This window comes from Chaetodon trifascialis, chromosome 9, assembly GCF_039877785.1.
Source record: "Chaetodon trifascialis isolate fChaTrf1 chromosome 9, fChaTrf1.hap1, whole genome shotgun sequence".
Taxonomy (NCBI): Eukaryota; Metazoa; Chordata; class Actinopteri; order Chaetodontiformes; family Chaetodontidae; genus Chaetodon; species Chaetodon trifascialis.
Window position 1 is genome coordinate 4,974,906 of NC_092064.1, and position 23,422 is coordinate 4,998,327.

The following is a 23,422-nucleotide window of genomic DNA, read 5'->3' on the forward strand; positions in this document are numbered from 1 at the left end:
TCTCTGGTGTCTGTTTTCATCACTCACCTGAGCCTGTGGCCTGAGATGTGGCTCGAAAGCCATGGTTCATCTTCTGTCTCCAGAGACATACTTGTGCAATGACATCTTGTTTGTTGAAAACTGGCTGTAGGCTTATTTTAGCTCAAACAGGACCTGGTTATACTTGTCTGTGTTTACCGTAAATGGAAACTAAAGATAAATCCCACTGGAGTCCAACACAGACATAGTTGTTGGCCAACTCAGCTGATGTTTTACATGTATTTGGATTCTCTTGCATCACTGACTTTTGATTTGTTGCCAAGTATTCCAGTCATCTCCCTTTTATCTTGATTGTCACTGATTGTGTCAGGTTGCTTGTTGGAGTTGAGCCCAATAGTTGTTCATTTAAGTAGTTGGTTCAGACTCCCAAGCTTGTGAGTGTAACCAGACCTTCTCTTCTACTCTCAGTGAGCATCTTGTAGGCTAGAGGCTAAAAGTATACAGTGTAGGTAAGGAATTTCAAATGTCAGACTTAGAAAGAATTCAGCATAGACTTAATTGGTGTTCAGACAATTTGCATTTTCAATTTTGGATATAAAAAACTACAAGTAGTGAGCAGTTACAAAAAGTACAATCAAATAGTCTTAGAGAATAAATCTTAACGTTCATGAAACATGTGATTTAAGCGTCCACTGAAGCTTCTGTTTCACTGAAGAGAACATCAGATGTGTACGGTTGGATGAGGAGACGTAGCATCCATAGCCTTAATAACAAATAGACTTCACAAACAGAAATGCCATGTTTCCTTCACATCTTCTGCATGGTTTTCCAGTGTTTGAGGTTTGACTGGTGTTCTGTTAATGATGTCACCTCTCTGTGCCCTGTTCTTCTGTAGTGGGTTAATGGCACCAGACTGGACAATTGGCACCATATTAATAATGATATTTGCATAATGGTAGTGGATGGAAATACTCATCGAAATTGAATTTTCCATTTCTTGAAACAGTTAAAATTTGCGCTACATTTGAATTGATATCTGACTACTGTAATGTCCATACCATAAGTAGGGATGCACCGATCCGCTTTTTTCACCTCCAATACCGATAGCTAAGGTTTAGTAATCAGCTGACACCGATCCAATACCAATCCAGAAAAACAGCGCTGAATTACCGAACAAATGGTATGTTTCATTGTGTGGAAAAGACTAGGATCATTCTTTTGTGCATCAGACTTGACTTAAACATTTCTTTCCTGTTTTTTTTTTTAAAACAAACAGATATAAATGTACTGAGTTATTTATTTAATAACTGTGCACCAGTAGTAAAGTGTAACTGCTTCAGTCTGTGCAATTAGGAATATAAAAAGAATATAAAGTGTGCAACAATCTGTCTCCCATTTGCAACGGCATCACTCACAGTGCTGTGATAGAAGTCCCTCGTTGACAACCAGCTTCATTGTATGTGCAACGCTCATGCTGTCCATCGCCTTTCACATGTTGCTGGCGTTGTCCCTCAGAATCACGTGGACTTTATTCAAAGTACATCAAACATTTCCTTCAGCGTAGCTGTGATCGCGTCGTTGGCGTGTGACCCACGGAAGTTTGTAGCATTGAGCATTGCACTGTGTGGCACGTAACTCTCATCCAGCCAGTGTGCAGTTAAACTTAAAAGTGACACGGGACATCCTCTCTGTGATTTTTGTGCCTGCACACTATTAGGTTTAAATTTTTCACCTCTTTCCGTTATTTCCTTCAAAGGTAGCTGCATCATACCGCCTCCTTTTTGTTTATTCAGTTCAATGAAGTCAGCATGCTCCCTGGCATGAAATCTCTGTAGGTGCCTGATTAAGTTGATCGTGTTATAACTTGACGATTTACCACTGCCATTTGGAACATTTACTGCACAGGTATTGCAAGTAGCCGTTGAGTTTGTAGGCTGAGATAGTTTGAAAAAGTTCCAGATAGCCGATCCTTTCGCTCGCTCTACTTTGAAAACAATGCGGTCCACATTATGTGCACTTCAGCACTGCGTGTTGCTTGCGCATGATGCCACTCACAGCGCCTATAGCATAGCATTAGACTGAATGAATCGGCCCATATGTATCAGGTCCATTGTCACCGATACCCAATCTAGAATTTTCTTCGATATCGGGACCGATACCGGTACCAATATTGGATCGGTGCATCCATAACCATAAGTTGATTTGTGCGTATTTTGAAGTATCACTTCAATTCCAAGGACAACTGGAGACTGACGTTGTCAGCTGTTGCTTATCTGTGATGTATGTATGCATTGTTTCATGATTTGAATTACATAGTGATGTACAGAATGGAGAGGTTACAGAACCACACGTTGCTATGAGTCTGTTCATTTGTCATCACCACTGGACCCGTGAACAAGAGACAGCTAATGTTAGCTAAACCCCTTCCTTGCTGTCTTCCATTAATGCAGGACTTGATGGTTGCTTTGGTGTCCATGTACCAATACTCGAAAAAAAATTTGAATAAGTGAATGAATAAATAACCTGTACATGTATATTATTTCTTGAAACACTTTTGTTTTCTTAGCTAGCCTCTGGTCTGTGTCTGGTGTTAGACTAACATAACTGATGCCCTTTGACCTTCTAGTGGGAGTGATGTAGGCAGTAACAGTGATGTGGGTACTGATCTGAACACAAGTGGAAATGCATGATAGATGTAGGTGTGATCGGCAGTGTGTCTCAGCTATCCAGATTGTGTTCAGATCACTGAAACACATTTTAAAGCCAAGTGTAAACAGAATCATAGTTTCCATTCAGTGTGTATGACGTAGAAAGCTGTAATATGCGGTGCTGTGTTCTGTCTCTAATTCTCTCTGGGATCTTCCTCTCATATTGGGTTAGCACTGCTTACTCTCTACGCCTCCTACTTGTGTATCCTTGGAAGCTGAAGGGCAATGCTCGAGGGGATTTTCCTCATAATATTATCATATGTCACCTGCACTGTAACCGTCTCTTTCCTGGCAGGCCCAACAGACGAGCTCGAGTAACTGCCACAGAGAGTAGCTGGCCAGGTCCCTCTCCTCTCTCTCATGTGAGCAGCGTGTTTTTTGCTTTTTCGGTCTTGAGTCGGCCACAGTCATCCACTTCTTGTGTACAGCACTGCTAGATTGCTAGACTAGATTAAATAAGATAACATTAACATTTCAAAAAAGAGGGCACAAACAGACATTTTGTAAAATTAGCAGGCTGATAGAACAGACCTCTTCTGAGGTGGGACGTTAATACAGTTACACTACATGTTTTGTTGATTTTAAGCCACATTAAGACCACAGGCAAGGAGCAGGACATTGGTTGGGCGCTCTCCTCTTGCTTGACAAGTGTCTTTGACAGAGTGGGTCTGGAAAACAACTCTGGTGGTTTTCATGGTAGCAATAATGCTGTACAGTCTGAGACTCCACCAAACCACAATCTCTCATATAGAATTACTTGGCATTTGTCAGCTCTAATTGATTGAAAGCACTCTGCACTGTGTGTGTATGCAGGATCTAAATCTGTGTGTGTTTGCATGTGCCAAAGGGAAAAGTAATCTCTTCGGTGATTGCCATAAGACTGCAGTGGTGATGACAGCAGAGACTAAGTTCGATGGATGTCATTGTAGTATAGTCAGAAACCTTGACCTGTGTGTGTGTGTGTGTCTTGATGTTTGTATGTGTGTTTGTATTTGAGAGTTTGTCCTGCGTGCTGAGTGTGTCCGTTTGTGTGTTGATTTGCACGTACGGAACCAATACAGTGTTAATGAAAACTTCTGTTGGCCACATGTGATTAAATTCTGAGTCAGGACTGTAATGTCACATGTCTGTGTTTTGACCAGCCATGGGGAACGAGGCGCCACGACAGTCCTAATAAAACCAGGGCCGGCACTTACATGCACACACTCATACACACACTCATGACCTTAGACAGCAGGGCAGGCAGCTGTAAGACAGCACCATGGCCTGAATGAAGGTGGTGATGTGATGAGCTCTGAGCCAGAGAGCTGGACTGAAGTGTATGCCTCATTGGGAGCAGACTCATCACACAGCTAGGTAAATCAACAGCATAGTTTGGAAGTCTGGATCTGATCTTTCTGCTGGTGCAAGTCTGCAGGAATGGATCTTTCTGTTATTATGACTTCACGATGTGTAGGCTATTATATGATGGTGATGAAGCCACTTTCCCGTTATTTCATTGCCTTTTTGCCCTTAGTGTGGAGGCCTGATAAAAATAATACTAATAATATATAAAAATAAACTTTATTTATACAGTTTACAGTTCACTTTTCTTTGCAATATTAGAAAGTGATTTACAAAGAAAAAACAAAAACAGATGAGGCAGATGAGAAAAAGCATGAGGACACAGAGGAAGTAAAGAAAATACAATGAACCGAATAAGATCAAACAATTAGGAATAAAACCAATAAATAGTGCCAGAGTCACAAACCGTGACCTAGGAGTAACAAACAGAGCTCCCTCCATGGATCATAATGGTCGAAAGGACACATACTACTTAATAAATAGGAGCAAGATCATTTAAGGCCTTTAAGCATTCAAAATTTAAAATCCACTCAAAATCTTACTGGGAGCCAAAGTAAGGACGCAAGCACAAGGGTCACCGACATCCAGGCAGCACTGCAATCCAGGATTCAATATCATGGAGGCAGGTTGGGAGATTAGCTCAACTGTGAGGATCTGTAGGTTTTAACGGCACGTATAACTGAGTGTCATCATTGTAAAAATGGTAAAACACATCATAATTTTTAATAACCTGGCCAAGAGACTGCATGTATATAGAAAACAGGATGGGGTCAAGAACTGATCCTTGTGGGACACCACAATTGCCGTTGAGGAATAGAGCTACCCAGGGAGGTATGTGTGCAGTTGCTGTTGCACAGCCATTAATGTGTACATGCTGTCATCCTTGCTTGCCCTTATGCTCTAGCACTGTAGTCAGCACTGTGTCGAAATTCAGGGCAAGCCTGCCAGAAAGCCACCCACATATTCCTCTTCACAATGCATAGTTTAATTAAACTTTTGGATGTCCTGTAACAGATCTTCAAATTCTAACCAATTTGAGAACAAAGAAATTTTAAAGTCCCTGAAAACCTAATAAGCTAAAAAGTTAAAGGTGTGAAAAAATGTCAGTAGTTAATTATTAAAAGTTAAAAAACTCAGCTAATCATCATCATGCTTCATCAAGGCTTATGGGTCTGGTCACATATGCTTGACAGTGGCCTGGAAACGTAAGCAAACAACCCCACAACTGTAATCACATTTTGATTCAAATGTTGCACATCTCTGATAGGCGCAAAGCATGTGACATCACCCTTTTCCAACTGAGCCTTGTCCTATGTAATCCAGTGACAAGAGCTTGGAGAACAGTACTGAATTGGCAGACTAATCCATTTCTGTGTGGTCAGCAGTGTTTCTCAGCACACATTTCAAAGGAAAAATCTAAAAATATCTTTTTGGGTGGGGGTAGATCTATTTGGGTGTGATGCCCAAATACATAATTGTAAATACATACTTGTTGGAAATATGTTTTAATACTCAGGCTACTATATCTACAAATAGTCTTATGTTGTATATGAACAGATGCAGCGTTAATCTAAGTCTCTCCTGTCTACAGTGAGAACTGCTCTGGGTAAGAGTTGGCTGTTAATGCTGGACAATTAACTTTGGTTTTGGTGACCACCTGGCACTGACTTTATGTTTGCCTTGTCAAAGGTTGCGCAGAAGAAACAATGGAATGTGCAATCATTTTTAGTGCTGTATCATTGATATGAGATATATTTATCAAAACAGTCAGTTGCAGTATCTGGAAATAATCAGTATTGCTGTAGTGCTCAGTTACTGCAGTATACACAATCAGTAAATCTTTCTCCTGCATGAATTGGCCTCGTGGGAGCTATTCTTTAGCAGTGATGACCCTATTTGGGCAGGATTTATTTCGGAAAAGTAAATTGGATTATTTTCTAATAATGTGTCTGATATTTCCCCCTTTATATCTGTATTAATTACAGAGCAAAAGATCTAGTTTTTTTTTTTTTTTTGGTTAGTTTTTCTTTTTTTGGTCATGTTCAGCTCCTGTCAAGACAGACTGGCACAGTAATCTTATTCAGATGACTTCAGAGAGGTCTTTCTAGGTCATTAGTTTCAAAATAATAACTAGTTTTTTGTCACAAAATTACTCTTTATTACCTTGTGGGGTTATGTTATGTTTACATTCAGTATTTTCTCACCAGAACACAGTCTACGTATACTTTAGGTCCAACAAACACATTTGCAGATAGATTTTTTTATATTATTATCGCTATTATTATTTATTATTATATTATTATTGTTATTGAAGCTGAATTGTTAACATCTATATTTGATAGCTAGAAGTTGTCTTTCTCATCTTTGCTGATGAATCTCTACCTTTCTTGGTGTACTGCCACCCCAATGTTTAGTTGGAGGAAGCAAGCATTTATTGTGAACAACACAGGCGGGGAGCGACTCAAAAAAACATACTTCTAGAGGTCAAAAAACCCACAAGGTGTCCTGAAGATTTAAGACATTAAAGAATATAAAGCCTCCACGGGACAAAATTAGCCTTTCCATTAGTCCCAGACACTTGTCATTTTAGCCATGCTCTCATTCACTAGCACAGCTTCTTGTATCAAGAGTTGCCATGGTGTATTTATATGAAGAAATTCAGCGACGTTCTTTTACCCAGGAATTTTTTGGTAATGGTGTTGTACAAGGCTCATCTCCACATCACTCCTGTCTGCCCTCACTGCCGTTTCCACATCATGACTGGTGATTCCTCCTTATTGCTCACAGGCTCCTGATAAATGATCTCATCTCTGGGGATGTAAACTGTTTTCATGAAGTCCACAATGGAACTCTTAATGGGAACCGGGGTAAACAGTACAAATTCGCTGCCGCCACAGTTCAGTACTCACCACAGACTGAGGTCACATTGAAGCTGGTTTCTTGTACCGCAGGAAAAAGTCAGTACCTGCTGGTTTCATTCTTCCTTATGAAAATCTCTTTAGCTCTACATATTGATGATTGCGATGCTCAATCATAAAGTATTGCATGATTTAACATAAAAGGTATTCTAATAGATGTGAGTCTGAATCTTGATTATAGTGGGTTAATAATAAACTGCATACATTCAGGATGATAAAATAAGAATATTGATTAATCAATGTCTAATCAATCACTTCATTTCAGTCATGTTTTCAGTCAACATCACAAGCACACGGGACAGATAATAATAGTCCAGCGGTGTTCTCAGGTCACGCAACAGCTTGCATTTCACTCAGGCTGTACACACATAAATGCATCCCATGGCATATTTTTATCTTGTAAGTTATTTTTTCTTTGGTTTTATGCACAATACTACAGTGATTGTGTATTGGGCTTTGAGAGCTGCTCAATGCAGGTGAACTACACTCGATTCTGTCCCAGAAGTTGTTTTCTAATTAAAGATAATGTACAAAGATTGAGTTGACTGATCACATACAAACTTGCAGAAAGTCTGGGAGATGAGAGAAAATCTGTTTATCAGGATGCATTTTCAGGTTTCAGCGTTTCCTTTCTTTCCTTTGCTCTTCACTGCACAATTTATTTGAAATTCTGCACATTTACGTTCTACATAAATTGCCAGCTTGCAATCTCAAATGGGACGACCAGATGTTTGATTTAACATGTTACAGCTATCAACTCTAACCTGCAACAAAGCTAATTGCTTTATTTGCAAAATCCCATTTGTTTGTTGAAGACTTGAGAGCATTTAAAATTAGTTCCGGAAGACATTTCAGTGGAAATCAAACTATTTAGCTTACCTATTTACCTTTACTTCATTTAAGATGCACATACTCTCTTGCTAAGGAGCACTCAGTTGGGGCCTTCTTATCCATGTTGTCTTGGTATACGTAATACTAATAACTTGACATTGGAAATTGACACAAAGCTTGAAAAGGTTGCTTGCTCTCTGTTTTCAGGCAGCTTCCTGCCAAGATCAAGAATGAATTGTCACACTGATAATATCCAATAGGAAAACTGTCATGTATTAACTGAAGGAATGCCACTCAAAGATCTATTATGCAACTCTGGAAACTCTGAAAAAATAAATTGGCAATCAAATGGTGTAAATCAAATCAAGTTGTATAAAATATCAGGAAAGTTTACTTTTTCCAGCGACTTCATATTTTCACAACACATCTGATGCCATTACAACTTCAGACTGCTGACACGTGGAGCAAAGTTTGCTGTGCAGCATCAGCACTAACACCATCAGAATTTTTATGTGGTAGCAACAGTGATTGAAGATCCAGTTCAGAGAAGGTTGTAGGTGTTCATCCTGTTTGTCTCATGTTTCCACGTGTTTAGCTCTGAAAAGAAGTGTGAGCTTTTTATTCGTAGGAGTGTACTGTACTCAAGAGACTGCCTGCAGCTAAAACATATGGAGGTAATTTAAGACAACAGACTGACTTGTCTATGTGAGCGGTGATGGACACACTTAGACCACAGCTTTTAAAAATGTGTTTATGTGCTGTGTTTGACTCCATATCCGGTCTCTATAGCTATGATCTGAGTGCATGAGGCTGTCTTTTAAATCCTGAAAAGAGTCTCTCTCTGCTTCCGGTGTGTACATAGTTTGAGGTGAAACAAGCCTGAATGAGTGACACGCTGTCCAGTTAAAACTGATGCTCATGAGATAAAACAGGCAACATGGAGCTTGCTCTCTATCGTCCAGCTAGTTGTATCACTGTGTTAGAGGCTGTGATGTCTGCACTAGTCTGAGTCTGTTGTCACATGTACTTTCAGCATTTACTCTCAGATTCAGGCTCATGATGTAGAGCAGTCGTCCCCATCAAGAGGTCGATGGTTCAATCCCTGGCCTTCGCAGTCCACATGCCGAAGTATTCTTGGGCAAGATACTGAACCCCAAAGCTGCCCCCGATGCTGTGCCTTCGGTGTGTGAATTCATATGCACATGGCTTTGGATAAAAGTGTCTGCCAAATGACTCATTGTAATGTAACAGTGAAATGAGCTGGTAACAGTCATGTAGTTTGTTAAATAAGCTACAGCAAACTGGAGCCACCACCAGGCAGCACCTTATCATTCCAATATCCACTTAAAATGAAAGTAAAAGACACTAAATCTGATCTGATCAAAGAATTTTGAATTGTATTCATAGTGCAGATTTTTACCTTGAACATGGTTTCACAATTCCCACCAGCCCACACCCTCTTCAGACATGCAGACAACATGCAGTATTGTAACTAATGGCTTTTTGTCATTCAGACACAGATTATGTCTGATGGTCATTGCAGTTTCATTCAGTCAGTTTCGTCAACTAATGCAATGAGCAAATTCTGCTACATATGTTGTGATGTGTCACAGTGTACAAGCATAAAATGACAGGATGATAAAGGTTCCCTGTAGAGTTTTAGTAGTAGTAGTGCTATGGCGATGTTTTTCCATGAGGCTCTGCTTTGTTTATTTCGTGGACATGAACAAGGACGAGTTAGTGAAGACAGGAAGGAAGATGACTGCAAGCTCGTAAACATGTGTGCAAACAATGCCGGACTTAAAATACTTAAAATCTTTACTTTGCAAATGTTTTATGAGGCAGGAAATGCACTTGACGTATTTGTTAGACTTAACCCTGAATGTAAACATAGCTTTTGTTTGTTTACAAGAAAACTTTGCAGGGCTTTAAATCTGGACTTTCATTTAATTCCATTTGTGCACATGCATGTGAGGTCTTTGGCTGGATTGTTCCTCATTCATCCATCCATGCGGTTGGAATGAAAATTGAAAATATACTGTGGGGAGGGAATGCTGGTTTGATTACTGTTGTGGTTTTTCTCTCACCACAAGGGGAAAAACTAATTTTATAGACCGATTTGACATGAGAACAATCTCCTCAGCACCTTCATATTGGCTCATTTTGAGTGTTTCCAGGTTTATTGAGCTGACTTGAATTTTATTGTGCATAAGAGATGATAATTGAGTGATACATTTATGCCAGTGCTCTAAATGGGGTAGAAAAATGCTACTGAACAACAAAACCATCGACAATGCTGATATGGAGCACATTTTTTTGATTTCTTCTTACTTCATCTTGTCATTCCACAGAGTCATGTTGTTGCAGATATGAGATTCATATCGAGTAAATGTTGTTAGGAACATGATCATTTTGACGATAAAAGATATGATTGATGATTTGATCAGCTGGTTTGTAGTATGTTAATTCAAGCTAAAGTTTAAAACTACATTGAGACAGTCTCTGTTCTTCTCACTTTTATTTTTATTTCCTTCTAATGATGAAGGCTTTGAAGTGATTAAAAAGGTGTATTTTATGTCTTAATGGCTAAAGCCTTGAAAGCCACAGATCCAAGAGGCTATGGTTGAGTGTTGTTTAGCATTTAAGAAATACTGAAGTAAATTCTCAGAAAAGTATCCTCACGTTCAGCTACCTTACATCAGCCTTGATCAGAAGCACTCTACTCTTAAACTTCTAAATGAATATGTTGTGTTTTTAGGCCTAAATATGGCCTATATACCATGGAAAAGGCTGGCTGAACTGCTGCCATCACACTGACTCATAAGAGAAGTTCCATTCAAACAATTGCTGTAATGCAAAATGAGTTTACATAAAAATGATTATTATTACCGTTAATTCTAAAATATATTGTGTTATTTGTGTATTTGGACTTATTTTTCTCTGTTTTACTCTTGTCTTTGCTCTATATCCTCTGGTGAACTGGAGGAATTGAACAAGCATTGTAAATATACAGTAACTCACCAGCACAGTATACAACTTATGCAAAAGATCTCATTAGTGTGATAGTGTCAGATTAGAGTTTGCACAGTGTCCTCAAATTGCAAGTAACTAACCAGTGCCGCATGTAAAGCGTGGTAAAATTAGCTATTTGTTTTTGTGTGTGAAAGAGTAACTATGTCACTGTAATAAAGTCCAGTAATATGAAGTTATAAGGCTCTCCCACCATCACACAGGGATGTGTGTGTGAGCTTTATCAAGTATTAGGTAACCACAATGCCAGCCGTTATGTTGTCTTTGGTTTAGCAAAATGAGACCTGCTATCATAATCTGAGCCAGCAGATGTTTATTAAATGGCAGCATATATTTTAAATGAACTGCATCAAGGCTGCAGCAGCATCAGCCTTCATCCTCCTCCGCCAACTCACACACAGTTCATTAATTGTCTCATTCACCCGTCCACATGAATATCGACTTCTCTTCTCTTTGCTCCCACAGCCGCTCAACCTCACTCCTCTGTATCTGTCACTTTTTCCACTCTATTTGTCAATTAAGCAAGGTCACTCTCTAGCTATGGTGTGAGTAATTTTGTTTATATTTTTGCAACGTCAATTGGAATCATCAATCACCAACAAAAAGTATTACTGTTGAAATTAAACAAATCTTCTTCTGTCTATTTCTATGTGTCTATGGAGTCTTAAATCCTGAGTTTTAGTCAGAGAGGTGTTATTCAGCGTGCTCACACAGACCTTAACTGGCCGTTTTAGTTTGTTTGCTCACTGTGTGCACAGCTGTAGCCCATTAATCATCAGTGCTCTGGGATAATTTTGCTTTTGTATCATTACTGATGTTTGTACTAGAAGTAAATGCCCTATTAATTTTGAAGTAGTCATGTAAAGTTTTTCTTCATTCTGTGTCTCCACCAGCAGAAGGTACAGTAAAACCATTAAATGAATGAGTGACTCATCCTTATCGGAGACGTCATTTACAGCACCATGCACATCTTCCTCTCCTAAATTGGTTTGAATGCATTTGAGTGCATAGAAATTTGTCTGACACTGTCATTCATGGAGATTCCTCTGGGGGGTAACTTGTTCACAGCACTGAACATTTAAAGGAGCCCATAAACAAGTGATGTTTACCTTCAGTGTTAGTCACCAAAACACATTGTTTGTGTCCTTGAGCTCTGAACAAATGCAACGAAGGTACTCAGCATGATGCCCTTATGTTTGTATACAACTACATTTAGCAAAATGGGTCTCTGTCTTGTTCGGCATTTGTTTTTTTTCAGGGATGCAATGCATGTATATCTTGTATCACTTGCCTGCCACTGCAGAAAAGGTGCTTTCTCTGTGCCTCCCAGTCAAGACTTAAAATGTCAAAATATGGCCCAAGTGTAACTAAAACATGGCAAACCTTTGAAGGAATGCTAAACATGTTTCTTCTGTAACCATCCGGAGATTTAATCATTCTAAAGATTTACAGTCGTAGCACTAAAAGACTGTGGAATCCCTGACAAACAGTAAATTAGTCGTAGTAATGTCACGGTCTTCAGCTCTTTATTGCGTCTGGCTGTCAGTGACTTTAGGTCTCAGTGTCCATATGTTCCTATTTGCAGTGGCCAGTCATAACCCTGTGATTTAGTGAGCTTGTCTCTGACTGGTATGAGCTGGTGTGGAGACAAACTTCATTGTCCACCTGCTCAGCTTTAACCAGCTGAGACCAAAATACACTCTTGTTACTGGGGATGAGACAAGGCTTCAGTGTCGAGGGCTCTTTACAACATACTAGCACAAATATCTGTGTTTCTGTTTATCTGTGCATTTGTATGTAGAATTTATTACATGTTTCGTCAATATTTGTTTCCTTTTTTTTATCATCTTTGAAACCCAGATTTTGTCCTCAAATGTCAAACTGAAATGTGAATTCTCATCACTTTGTGTAGAAGGAAATATAAGCTATAATGAGACTGCAGCTGTTGGGAATTTTCTTCCATTTGTGAAAGAGGATAAAACTGTTTGATCATATTTGTGGAGACTGTTTCTAAGCCTTCAGCCTCTGAGTCAGTGTTTGCCCTGGCAAAGGTTGACTGGCTACTGACTGGAGAATGTTATAGCCATGTCGGCCTTGAATGTGATGGAAGACAGACGTTTTTTTTCCCCACTTTTTCAACAATCCAACGCCGCAGTGGTTACAATATGTACTGGTAGCAATTAACGATAAAAATTAAACATTCGGGAGGATCCATCGAGCTGTTGTGATTGTATCCCACTTAGGGAAAAAACAGCAGAGGCTTCTAATGTTAGCACTGATTGCTGCTAGATGTGGCTTTTTGTTCACGTTGTTCAACACTCGCTGAGTCATCGACAGCTTCGCCACACTCAGTCCTGTGATCATCCCTCATCATACACAGGAGAGAGTCTAGCTAGTGTTAGCTGTCCCCCTTCATTGATCTGCTGTGACAGAAAATGACCAGACTGTCAGAGCTCTAAGCAATGGTCAGTCATGTGACCTCAGCCTCAGCCTCACACTGGTTGCAATTGAACTGATATAATGATCTACTTTTAGTGCCCTCCCACACAGACACTACCTCAATTAAATCATAGCACTGACATGGTCTGAATAAAAAATTAGGCCAAATTTTCAAGTCTCTTAATTTAATTAGATATTAAATTATATTAAGTGATTATATATTAAATTATAAAGGGTTCTCTTAATCCTCTTAATTTAACCTCTCTTTTAAATCATCCATAATTTTATTCACATGAACTCAAATCCAGCCCATCAGTTTGGTATCTTTGGAAAGTTTGGGATCTTACGCACCAACCAGTGTGTTGGCCTGTTACATAAATTAATTAAGCTCTGAGTGTCTCCCACGCCTGTTTTTCCTCTGCAGTTGTACAACGTGAGGAATCAAAAATCAGTATTAATAATTTGGCTTCTCTTGTGCTGTTATGAAATAGTAAGGGATACAAGCATGTAAAATAGTGGCAACCAAAAATTGTGGCTGGCTCTGTTGACTCGTCCATCCACATCTTCTCAGAGTGCAGCTCAGCGGTGTGGTGACTGGCCAGCACAAGCTAATGAAATAACTTCATTAGGGGCCACATGAAGCGAGCAAAAGAAGCAGAACATTGGGCGCAGGGGGAGGTCCCTGGTTCTTTTTACCAGAGCTTTGAGGTTTTGGATAATGTTGCATAACAGCATCTGCACGGTGTTAGACAATTTAAGGGTTTCTGCAGGTCCTGGAAAACACGTACATTATCTGAAAATATCTTATTGAAAGGCCTTAAATGGTCTTGAACACCACAATTTTGTATATACTTATTTAGTTTTCATTTAGGCTGCTACAAACTTGCTCCCATCTCTTGCAGCTTTACGGGCCTGACCCTTACAGTGCTTGAATACTTGAGGTACACTGAGATGTTTTTTTTAGCTTTTACTTTGTGCTTTAAATAACCCCCTCATCCAGTCTGGATGGCGACTGTCTGTGTTTCCACCCCTCAGATGGTAAATCTTGGTGTGAAAAAGGTCAGGTCAGGATGGAAGGGTCGACATTTCCCAACGACACACAGCCTATTGAATTTACTCATCACAAGACCCTAAATCCAGCAGATAAGTGGAGGACTTGAGGGAACTGGACTCAGAGATCAGTTCCATTGTGAGACTGTGCAAGGCCAGTCTCCTCTGCTGCACGTTGAGTTTCAAATCCGTGTGGGAATGCAATGAGGCGTGGGTTATATTTGAAGGGATTGGCTGGTGTGAGGCCAGGATCATTCAGTACTGCTCAGGTCAGGCATGAGGAAAAGGTCACAACACATTGAACTTAGGGACTTAAAATCAGGAGGTTATCCAACTGTTGCCAATATCATTTTACCTTGACATGAGATAAACTTTTATGTAAGGCAGCGGCCATGCGAAGTGGTGGGCTGCATGCTCGGTGATGTGGGGCTAATTGGTGAACTCCTGGAGCTTTGCTGTTTTCTCTCTATTGAACTATTTACTCCCCTGGCAATTTGTTCACCATTGCACACAATTTCTTTCACTGAAAAGGTATTCAGTAGGGAAAATAAAGCTCTCCAAGCTCCCAAACTTGCTCAAGGTTAGTTAGCAAACTCATTATCTTGCAAGCTAAGCTGAAACAGTATTTTGGGCTCTCTGGCTTGTTTGTGGGTCACAGTTCACCAAAGAATGGATTTAACTTCACCCCCATGAGTGAATCTGATTGTGGTGTTTCCATTGAAATGAATTGAGTTTGCAAAAGTTTTGCAGTCTGCGATCGGCTGGCGACCGGTCCAGGGTGTACCCCGCCTCTCGCCCGTTGACAGCCGAGATAGGCTCCGGCCCCCCCGTGACCCCGAAAGGGATAAGCAGCGTAGAAAATGGATGGATGGATGGAAGTTTTGCAGTTTAAAATGCCGGCGTGACCATGCCTCCAGAGGGCACTGTTACAGTCCATCCAAATCACAAAAATGCAACACAGTTGTCTTAAAATCCAAATAACAGAATAACAGAAAATGTCTAATTTCTTTGGCCAGGACCAGTTTTAGATTCCACTCATGATTCTGAAACCACTGTTGTGTATTTGCATGTTTCAGATGGCTGGATGTGAGCGTAGCCAACCTGACGTGCACCAGGTACTGGGTGGTGTACCTGCAGGTCATACAGGAGGCCGTGTGGCCAGGAGGAACTCTGCCTACAGCTCCTCGACTAGAACGCAGCCAGCAGCAGAAGGACAGCACCAGGCAACAAGCCTTACACTGTCTGATGGGACTCCTGCCAGGTGCATGGACACAGACAAACACTAGCAATGTTGAGCACAAAATGAGAACCCAACCAATACATCACGAGGCCAGGCTTGTTGGACTTTTGGAAACTGTATTGCCCTTAAACAGCATGTCCAACAGAGACCACTGACAAGCTCAATTTTCAGTTGTAAAATGTCCTGCTTATTGTGTTTCTCCATCACAGTTCTTTAATAACCAAGTGTAAGGGATCCTCATCAAAACATTTTGATGAATACCAGCCAATATATATCGTTATCAGATTTTATGCTCTCTGAGTGTCTTAAAATTCCAACATCAGTTAAATTATGCTTTTATTCGATCAACTGGTCAAGGTAAAACAAGTGCCTCGACTTTAAAACGATAGACACACATAACAAACAGCTGTTTACACACTGTTATTTAATTCGCCATGTTTTTGTGCCTGTAGATCTGATCTCAGACATTTTGGACTCAGACAAGTACAAACTCAGCTGGCAGACTGCGCTGGACTCTCTTCAAGACCCCTACATTAACAGGTGAATATACACTATATACTCCATGGCTGCTTCATTAAGTCAGTTGTAATTTGAGGTAGAGGCAACATAGGCAGTTTGCTTGGGATATCAGTGCACGGTGGATATGTGGAAAAGGATCAAAAGGGCACTTTGCACCCATTCCTCTTAACTCAGTCAAAACTTGCAGACATGATACACAAAGGGATAGTCATATCTCCATCACAGATGAACATCCATTAATGTTCTTAGAGTTATAGACTCACACTATGCAAAATGAATCCACATTCCAAATATTTCAGAACATGTCACATTTTCACTCTTTAGTCAATCAGTTTGGTGATATTTTTCTTCTCCTTATGGGTGTGTATGCAGTAACTAATCCACTTCAAGATTCGTTCAGAGATGCACTTCTTCTGCTTTTGAATGAATGTGCCCTTTCTCCTCTGGCCTAACCCTTACCCTCCAGAACTGCTTGTGACTGCATGTGCCTTTATGAATCCATTCCCAGCAAACACTATGCACTGTAGTGCGTGTGTTTCTGTTGGAAATTGCACCTCTAGCAACAATAATGGCATTGCAAACTTCACTTAGCTCACAGGTCACCTCCCCTCCAACTTTTAAGCAGTACCTGATGGACCATTGAACCTACCTGCATGCTTTGTATACTGGGATGCAGCCACATGGTTTGCTGTAGGTGTATCTAATCAAGTGCCCAGGGAGTGTACGTGCTCACTTGCACGCAGGCATGGAGAGAAACTCACCTGGAATCATTAAATGTGGACTAATTTATTCACTAAACAACTACAGACAGTTGATTAAACAACATCTGGAGAAGTCTAAAAAGGTTTACAGATGTAGAAACAAACCGTGCTTGGAATCACTCAGCTCCACTTCATGTGGTGCTTTGATGCGATATACAGACTCCCAGACAGACATTAAGATGCACTGAATAAAGAAAATATTGAAAGCTCTTCACTTTTTCCATATTTAGTTTTACTGAAGACTTCATTTACATATTGGATTTGATTAAGGCTCTTCTTGCATGGTCACTGAAACTGGCCAGACAGATTGAAGTCTGGTTTCAACGTTGTTCCATTTGATAATGATGGAAGCCATTGTACTCCAGGGAAATGTCAGAGGGTGAGCAGTGCTGTCTCAATTCTGTGTGAGATCCTCTTGAACCGTATGACTTGTTTTTGTTCTGACATTGACTGTGAACTCCAGCACCTTGAATAAACAGGTATGAGCCTTTCTAACTCATATCTGGTTAGTTGAATTTGGCACACATGGGGTTAGCTGTAGGGGCATGTCAAGGAGGATGAGACAATGTGTTATGCACCCAAGTTTATGTAGGCCAATATTTCACTCTGGGTATGTTTATCACAGTCTGAATCAGTATTTGGACTCCTTTTCCTAACATCCCTGCCCTGCTTCCTCATTTGTTTATTGTTGTTTGTTTCTATATTGTATTGAATGTTGTCTTCTGCCCAAACAGCAGTGAGCCATTCTATCTGTCCCATTTTCTTGCTGTCTGATCTCAGCCCACCATGTTTTGGTGGTTTGGAAAAACCACATTACAAATGACCAAAACCCACTGCCAGAGGTGGATTAAACAGGCAGACTGAAAGGGTCCTTAGAGTATCGTAACATGGGCTCTTAATACCATATGAGACACAAAATTAAGAAAAAGTGTCATTGTCTTTGTGTTGAGGTTGGGTTATAAATCCATCACTTAAATTTGTGTGTTAAGTCCTTTTAAATTTTTCATTAGCTAATTTCTAACCAACGATTTGCTGAATCTGGTTGCACCATCAAAACTTAAAGGGTGTGTTAGCTTGTAAAGACCTCAGTACTGTGTAGATCGATTGGTAGGAAACAGCCCCATCTTACCAAAAGCAATCAACCATACCTACAGAGCCTACAGAGAGGCACAGCATCACAGGTCGTAGCATAACTAACCAACAGTAATAGTTTTATCACAGTGAATGCTTTATTAAACCTACATGTCAATGTATTATTATAAGTATTCCTTTATTTCATTTCTATGTGCGTAACTGTTTGTGTTTCTGTCTAGTCTCTACATGAGAACTACTTTGTGTGCTGCAACCTGTTTCAATTCAGTGATGTATAAATCTCCACTTCATAAACACTCTGTTACAAGGAGGCTAAATTTGGATTCAGGAAGAGCTGCTGCATCGGAGTGTATCAACTCTAGCAGTGCAGCGTGATTCAGTACATCACTTCAAGATAAAGCAACATGCAGGGCAACCCAATCCACCCGCTTAACTTTTCTGGTCAGCTGTAGGCTGCAAAACTAACTTAATATGTGAAACTACAACTGATCCATTAGGTTTTTCAGAAGTCACAGTCTGACCAGTGGGACTCACATTAAATCTGTCCTCGTCCAGTGTCTTTCACATTAAGTCACTGAAGAAAAGATGCTGACTGCTGGGCCTGTGTTTCCTCAGACACCTGGTCTACTGCATTTTTGACCTTCTGCTGGAGTTCCTGGTTCCTGAAATACCTGAGGAGAACTTCCAGAGGAGCCTGGTGCAGACCCTCTCCAAGAACCCAGAGAAGCTGCTGGCATGAACAGAAACCAAACAGGAACACCTTCAAACCCAGCTGTGGTTTTCCATCACCCTGTCTGATCATGCACTGATGATTTGCTGAAAAGCAGTGACAGCGAGGCTGCTCCTGTTCTTCTAATGTTCTGCGATGAGAGTGAAAGTGAATGTTTCTGGTGAGACTGAATCTTCCTTGTCCCCACGTTAAACTCCTGAGGTCCCTCGGGCCTGTCTTCAGTTCTGTGTTGATGCATTGACACATGCGGCTCTTGAAATGGTGACCTGTATATGCACGCACGTTAACACAAACTACATTTGAAGCAGCTTTGATTACATGAGAGCACCTGGTTTGTGTTTAACCTCAGAACGTGTCCGACATGTTGTTCAGATCTAAACATGTGGCAAAGCCTCCTTCGATCTCCCCTTCCTGCTCGCTAAACTCTCTGGCTTTGAGTAAACTCACTTCAGATGGTCTTCACACTCCGCTCTCATCCCCTCTCGCAGTTTCTGGACAGAAAGCCCCACACCTGTTGCTCTAATGTGGTGAAGCAGGATTTGCTTTCCCCATCAACTTAAATCTCAAAATGCTCTGTTGGGATTTAGCATCAATGTTTTTTTTTCTCTGGTGACCTTTTCTTGAAAATCCCACTGGCTCTGTACAGAGCCACACGTGATTCTGACATAATGTGAGCTACACTTCCTAAATCTGAGCCTTCCTGAGGGATGACATGTTTCTGGTAGAGATTTCCTAACCTGCATGTGTCCAGGTGTAGGAAAAGTACATACTGTAGTGTAGAATGGTGAAGAGTTGGCCATATGATATTTTACTGGCTTCACAGATGCGTCACAGTTCTTTTAACAGGCCTCTTGGAGACTTATCTGTGTGCAGTTAATGTTTAAATCATATAACAACTGGGCTCTACAAAATCAGATATATGAAGGATGCTGGAATGGTGTTGGCCCACATCCATTCACTAACTTCACAGATTTTTTTTACTGTAAAACAGTGAACTGCTGGAGTCTACATACAGTGTTCAAGGTTAAGATCGGGTATGTTGAGAGCTGGCTAATTAACCAGCAGGACTAAAGGCTTGGTCAGTTATATGGCACATTTTTTCACTTGCTCTCAGTGTTATCAGTCCACACTGATAGATTTGGTTCTATTTGTCCTGTATTTAGTTATCAGTCTCTGAAATTTCTACTACTACCACCTTTGCTGAAGAAATCGCCTCTATGAAAATCATTCATTTTGTCATTTACATCTGTGATTTTGCTATTTCATTGTTAACTGACTACATACTATGTTTAAGCAGCTAATGTGCCAGTACGTGTTTCCCCAGTAAACTGGTTAGCAGAGGTGACAAGTGCAATCTGCCGATCATTGATGCGACATGGACTTACTGATACTCCAGCCTGTTAGCTTACATGCAACCTTACACTAACTTTTACTCCATGCAGACCCTACAGGGGAAACGTGTTGATTGTCAGAGGTCAGCCTGGTAACATGTCACCCAGCTGTGACATTGCGTTGAGCCAGTTTATTTATTCAGTCCTTTATGCCAGACCTCCACCTTTGCTGCGTGTGGAGCATGCTGTGATGTGGTCAGTCATTTTCTAACCACCTTAGAAACCGTCTGAAGGGAGTTTTAGTGGCATCACCACACCGTCCCCATTCACTTCAAACATATTATTTGAAGGCTTTTGCACTTTGTAAATCTGCCTTAGCATCATATTCTCTTCGTGGTGGTAACAAGACAATGAACAGAAAACTGCGCAGTTTACTCAAAGTATCCTGAGTCTGTGTCCAGGTTACTGCACAGATCATATCTCCATTGCAGGGGTGCATCCCTGATGTCTTAACACAGACTGTCTTAAAATACTGTATAGTTTGTCTTCAGTTGCAGCTGCCCAGGATGATGATGATGATGATGATGATGATGATGATGATGATGATGATGATGATGATGATGATGATGATGATGATGATGTAATCGAGGGTAAATCAGAGTTTCTCAACCTCTTCTGCCAACATTTTTTATGTTCCAAAATGTCATGAGTGATGTGAATGTACGGAAGCCACGACGGCCATGCTTGCAATTGTTTTTCTAATGCTGCTCGCTCAAGATCACAACACATTTTTATTTATCTCCTTGAGAAAACAAAAGGATGAGATAATTTATGATTACAAAACGACTTCGTAAGATTCATGAGTGGACTGTGACACACACACACCCACACACGCCCTGTGGGCTGGCTGTGGGAGTGTCAAAGCAAACCATATGCACTTTTTATGAACTTTTGCCATTTGCTGTAAGAATGTTCTCCCTGTGATTTGAGATGAGGATATTTATATTATGGCTAATTATTGTAAGGGATAGGCTTACATCCAGTGGTCAATTTAAAGCAGATGTAGACCAAAATTATTCTTGTTGGCAGGAGAGCGGGGAAAGAAACTACCCACACTGGTGGATATTTGAAATGTCTAATAAATGATGTTTAGAAAAAAAAAAAAAATGCCTGCAGGACAATCAACAATGGGTTCTGACATCTTAAATTAGTTACTACAGTTGTGAAGATACCATCTATGCATGCTGGCACCTCGACATAACAAAATAATTAACTTGTGATCTTGAGATGATTAAATAATAGCAAAATGTTTGCAAGCACAGCCGTGTGTGGCTTCCACAGAGCTGTAATACTGCATACCTTTGAGTATGGAGTCAGCACCAGAGGGGTTACATGAAATGAAGATATGTGGTATTTTCTACTTTGAAATACATTAAATATCAAACACTCATGTTCCTGTCTGAATCTACACATCCAGTGAAGTCGTGGGATTTGGGTGCCGAGCTTGAGAAACGTTAAATTCTATATTGTAAGTAAAAGAAATCAAATCTTTATGTAACTGTTAACGTTAATCATTCCTGTGTTTTGCACTCTTGTCGTGGTTTAGTGGTCTCATCCTTTTTTTTTCTCTTTCCATTGTGATATCTTGTGATTCAGCCTATTTTTTTAATCTATTTATTTGCTTGATTTACTAAATTATGACTTTTTCTGAATTCCGTCCATTGGAGAATGAGTGAGGTGCCAGTGTCGACAGAGTGGAGCCGCCTCTCTTATGAAGTGCTTTTAAGTGGATTTTGCCTTACAAGGTGAGCTGATGAAGTTTGGTGTGCCTGTCCTGCAGTAATGTAGCTGCAGTGTAGCCTCTGACCATGCTACAGTACAACATACGCACCAGTTCCAGCTCTCTGGAACTGTATCTGTTAACATGTGTTCTTTTTATTGTGGCAAATTGTGCTGAATGTTGATGCTGTTACAGTTATTTGTTGTGAAGAGATTGTGAGATATGTTAATTCTATTGTCTAATACTGCATATTGCTCCCACCATGATATACAATATCTGCTGTGTGTATAATCCTGACACATATGTGACATTATGACATTTGGTTGGTTTGACTGAATTTTTTCTTGTTGTAACATCCACTGATATATAGTTATCACGTGAAAAAGATCCAGTTAATGCCTACAGAGAGGACAGTATGGCCTACATCAGCTCGAGATGTTCACAGGGACTGTTCATGTTGTTAGAATGAGTTTGATGCGACACAGCCAAAGTATCATCCATCCATCTTTAACCTAAATGTGCTTAATAGTATGCAGGATCGTGGACTGATCAAGGCTGCGGCATCTCTTTGGGCACTGACTGGACCACACAGTCATTATAACAACATACTATCTGATCCCGTCATTGTGATAAACATTGCTTGTTTTAAGAAGGCGCATTGATTTTGTTATGAAAACATTATCATATGACAAGATGAAGGATATGATGTCACAGCATGAACGGTTTCTTGGAAATAAATTTGATATTTAGTAATAACCAAAGAGTTATGTCATAATAACATAAAAAAAATCTTATTTCATTAAAAGGATCTTGATAAAGCAAGACATTTTTCTGTAATGGTGGCAGCAATATGCTACCATACTTACCTGCTTCAGTCAGTGGTCGATGTTGGATGTGACATTTCTTCATGGATAAAAAGTTGCACTGTGCTGTTTGTCTTTGGAACTTCCTGTATTTATGCCAAAATGTTAATTAGAACAGTTTTCTAGATGGTGAAAGTGGACTAAAGCTTGCTGTGTTCTAGAGAGATATGTGACGTTGTACAGCTTCGCTGTTAACTGTAACCCTGTTCTCGATCACCTTTGCTCACCCTTTGTCACCTTCGGCTCGTGCGTCTGGGCTTTCTCTGCACTCTCCTGTGAGAACACGTGCGAGCTGTGTCAAGCATGTTACCGCTGTGAATCTGTCTCCATTTGCTGGCACAGATCGTATCAGTCTTTTAAACATTTGCTGGTTGTTCCTGAGCATATTTGCAAAAACAATAAAGTTACCAAACATGAGTTATTAAATCTTCAACCGTTGTTCGCACTCATTATTTTCTTGGCCCAAGGTGGATGATACATTTTACAAGAGGCTGGTGAGTAGCTTGGTTATCTTTTATGAGATTTTACGTTAAATTTATTCCAGGCATGCTTAAACTGTCTGGAGGTTCACCAGAAATGTACTCTGCCTCTTCAGGGTCATTTATGTATTCTATATAATGAGTTTTTACCCCTTTGTAAAGACGTTTTACAGTCATTCTCCTCCATCAGCCCCCATGTTTGCTATAGCCTGCAGACTCGTGGTTCTCGTCCAGCAACAACATAAAGTGTGGATGAAATTGCCCGTAATAAAGATGAGAACTTTTTCTTGGAACTGTTTCCGTTAAGCTCTGCTGCTCTAACAGTGAA

The 23,422-nt window shown here is 40.2% G+C and overlaps 1 protein-coding gene across 1 annotated transcript in view; it reads left to right on the forward strand.

Moving 5' to 3' along the window:
* snx19b (sorting nexin 19b) overlaps nucleotides 1-23,048 on the forward strand; it is a 44,003-nt gene extending 20,955 nt beyond the window's left edge. Inside the window, exons 12-14 of the mRNA XM_070970387.1 lie at nucleotides 15,376-15,560; nucleotides 15,992-16,079; nucleotides 18,527-23,048. Coding sequence (XP_070826488.1) covers nucleotides 15,376-15,560; nucleotides 15,992-16,079; nucleotides 18,527-18,650 — 397 coding nt within the window. The 3' untranslated portion in view covers nucleotides 18,651-23,048. The remainder of the gene's footprint in view (nucleotides 1-15,375; nucleotides 15,561-15,991; nucleotides 16,080-18,526) is intronic.
* The last annotated feature ends 374 nt before the right edge of the window (nucleotides 23,049-23,422 follow it).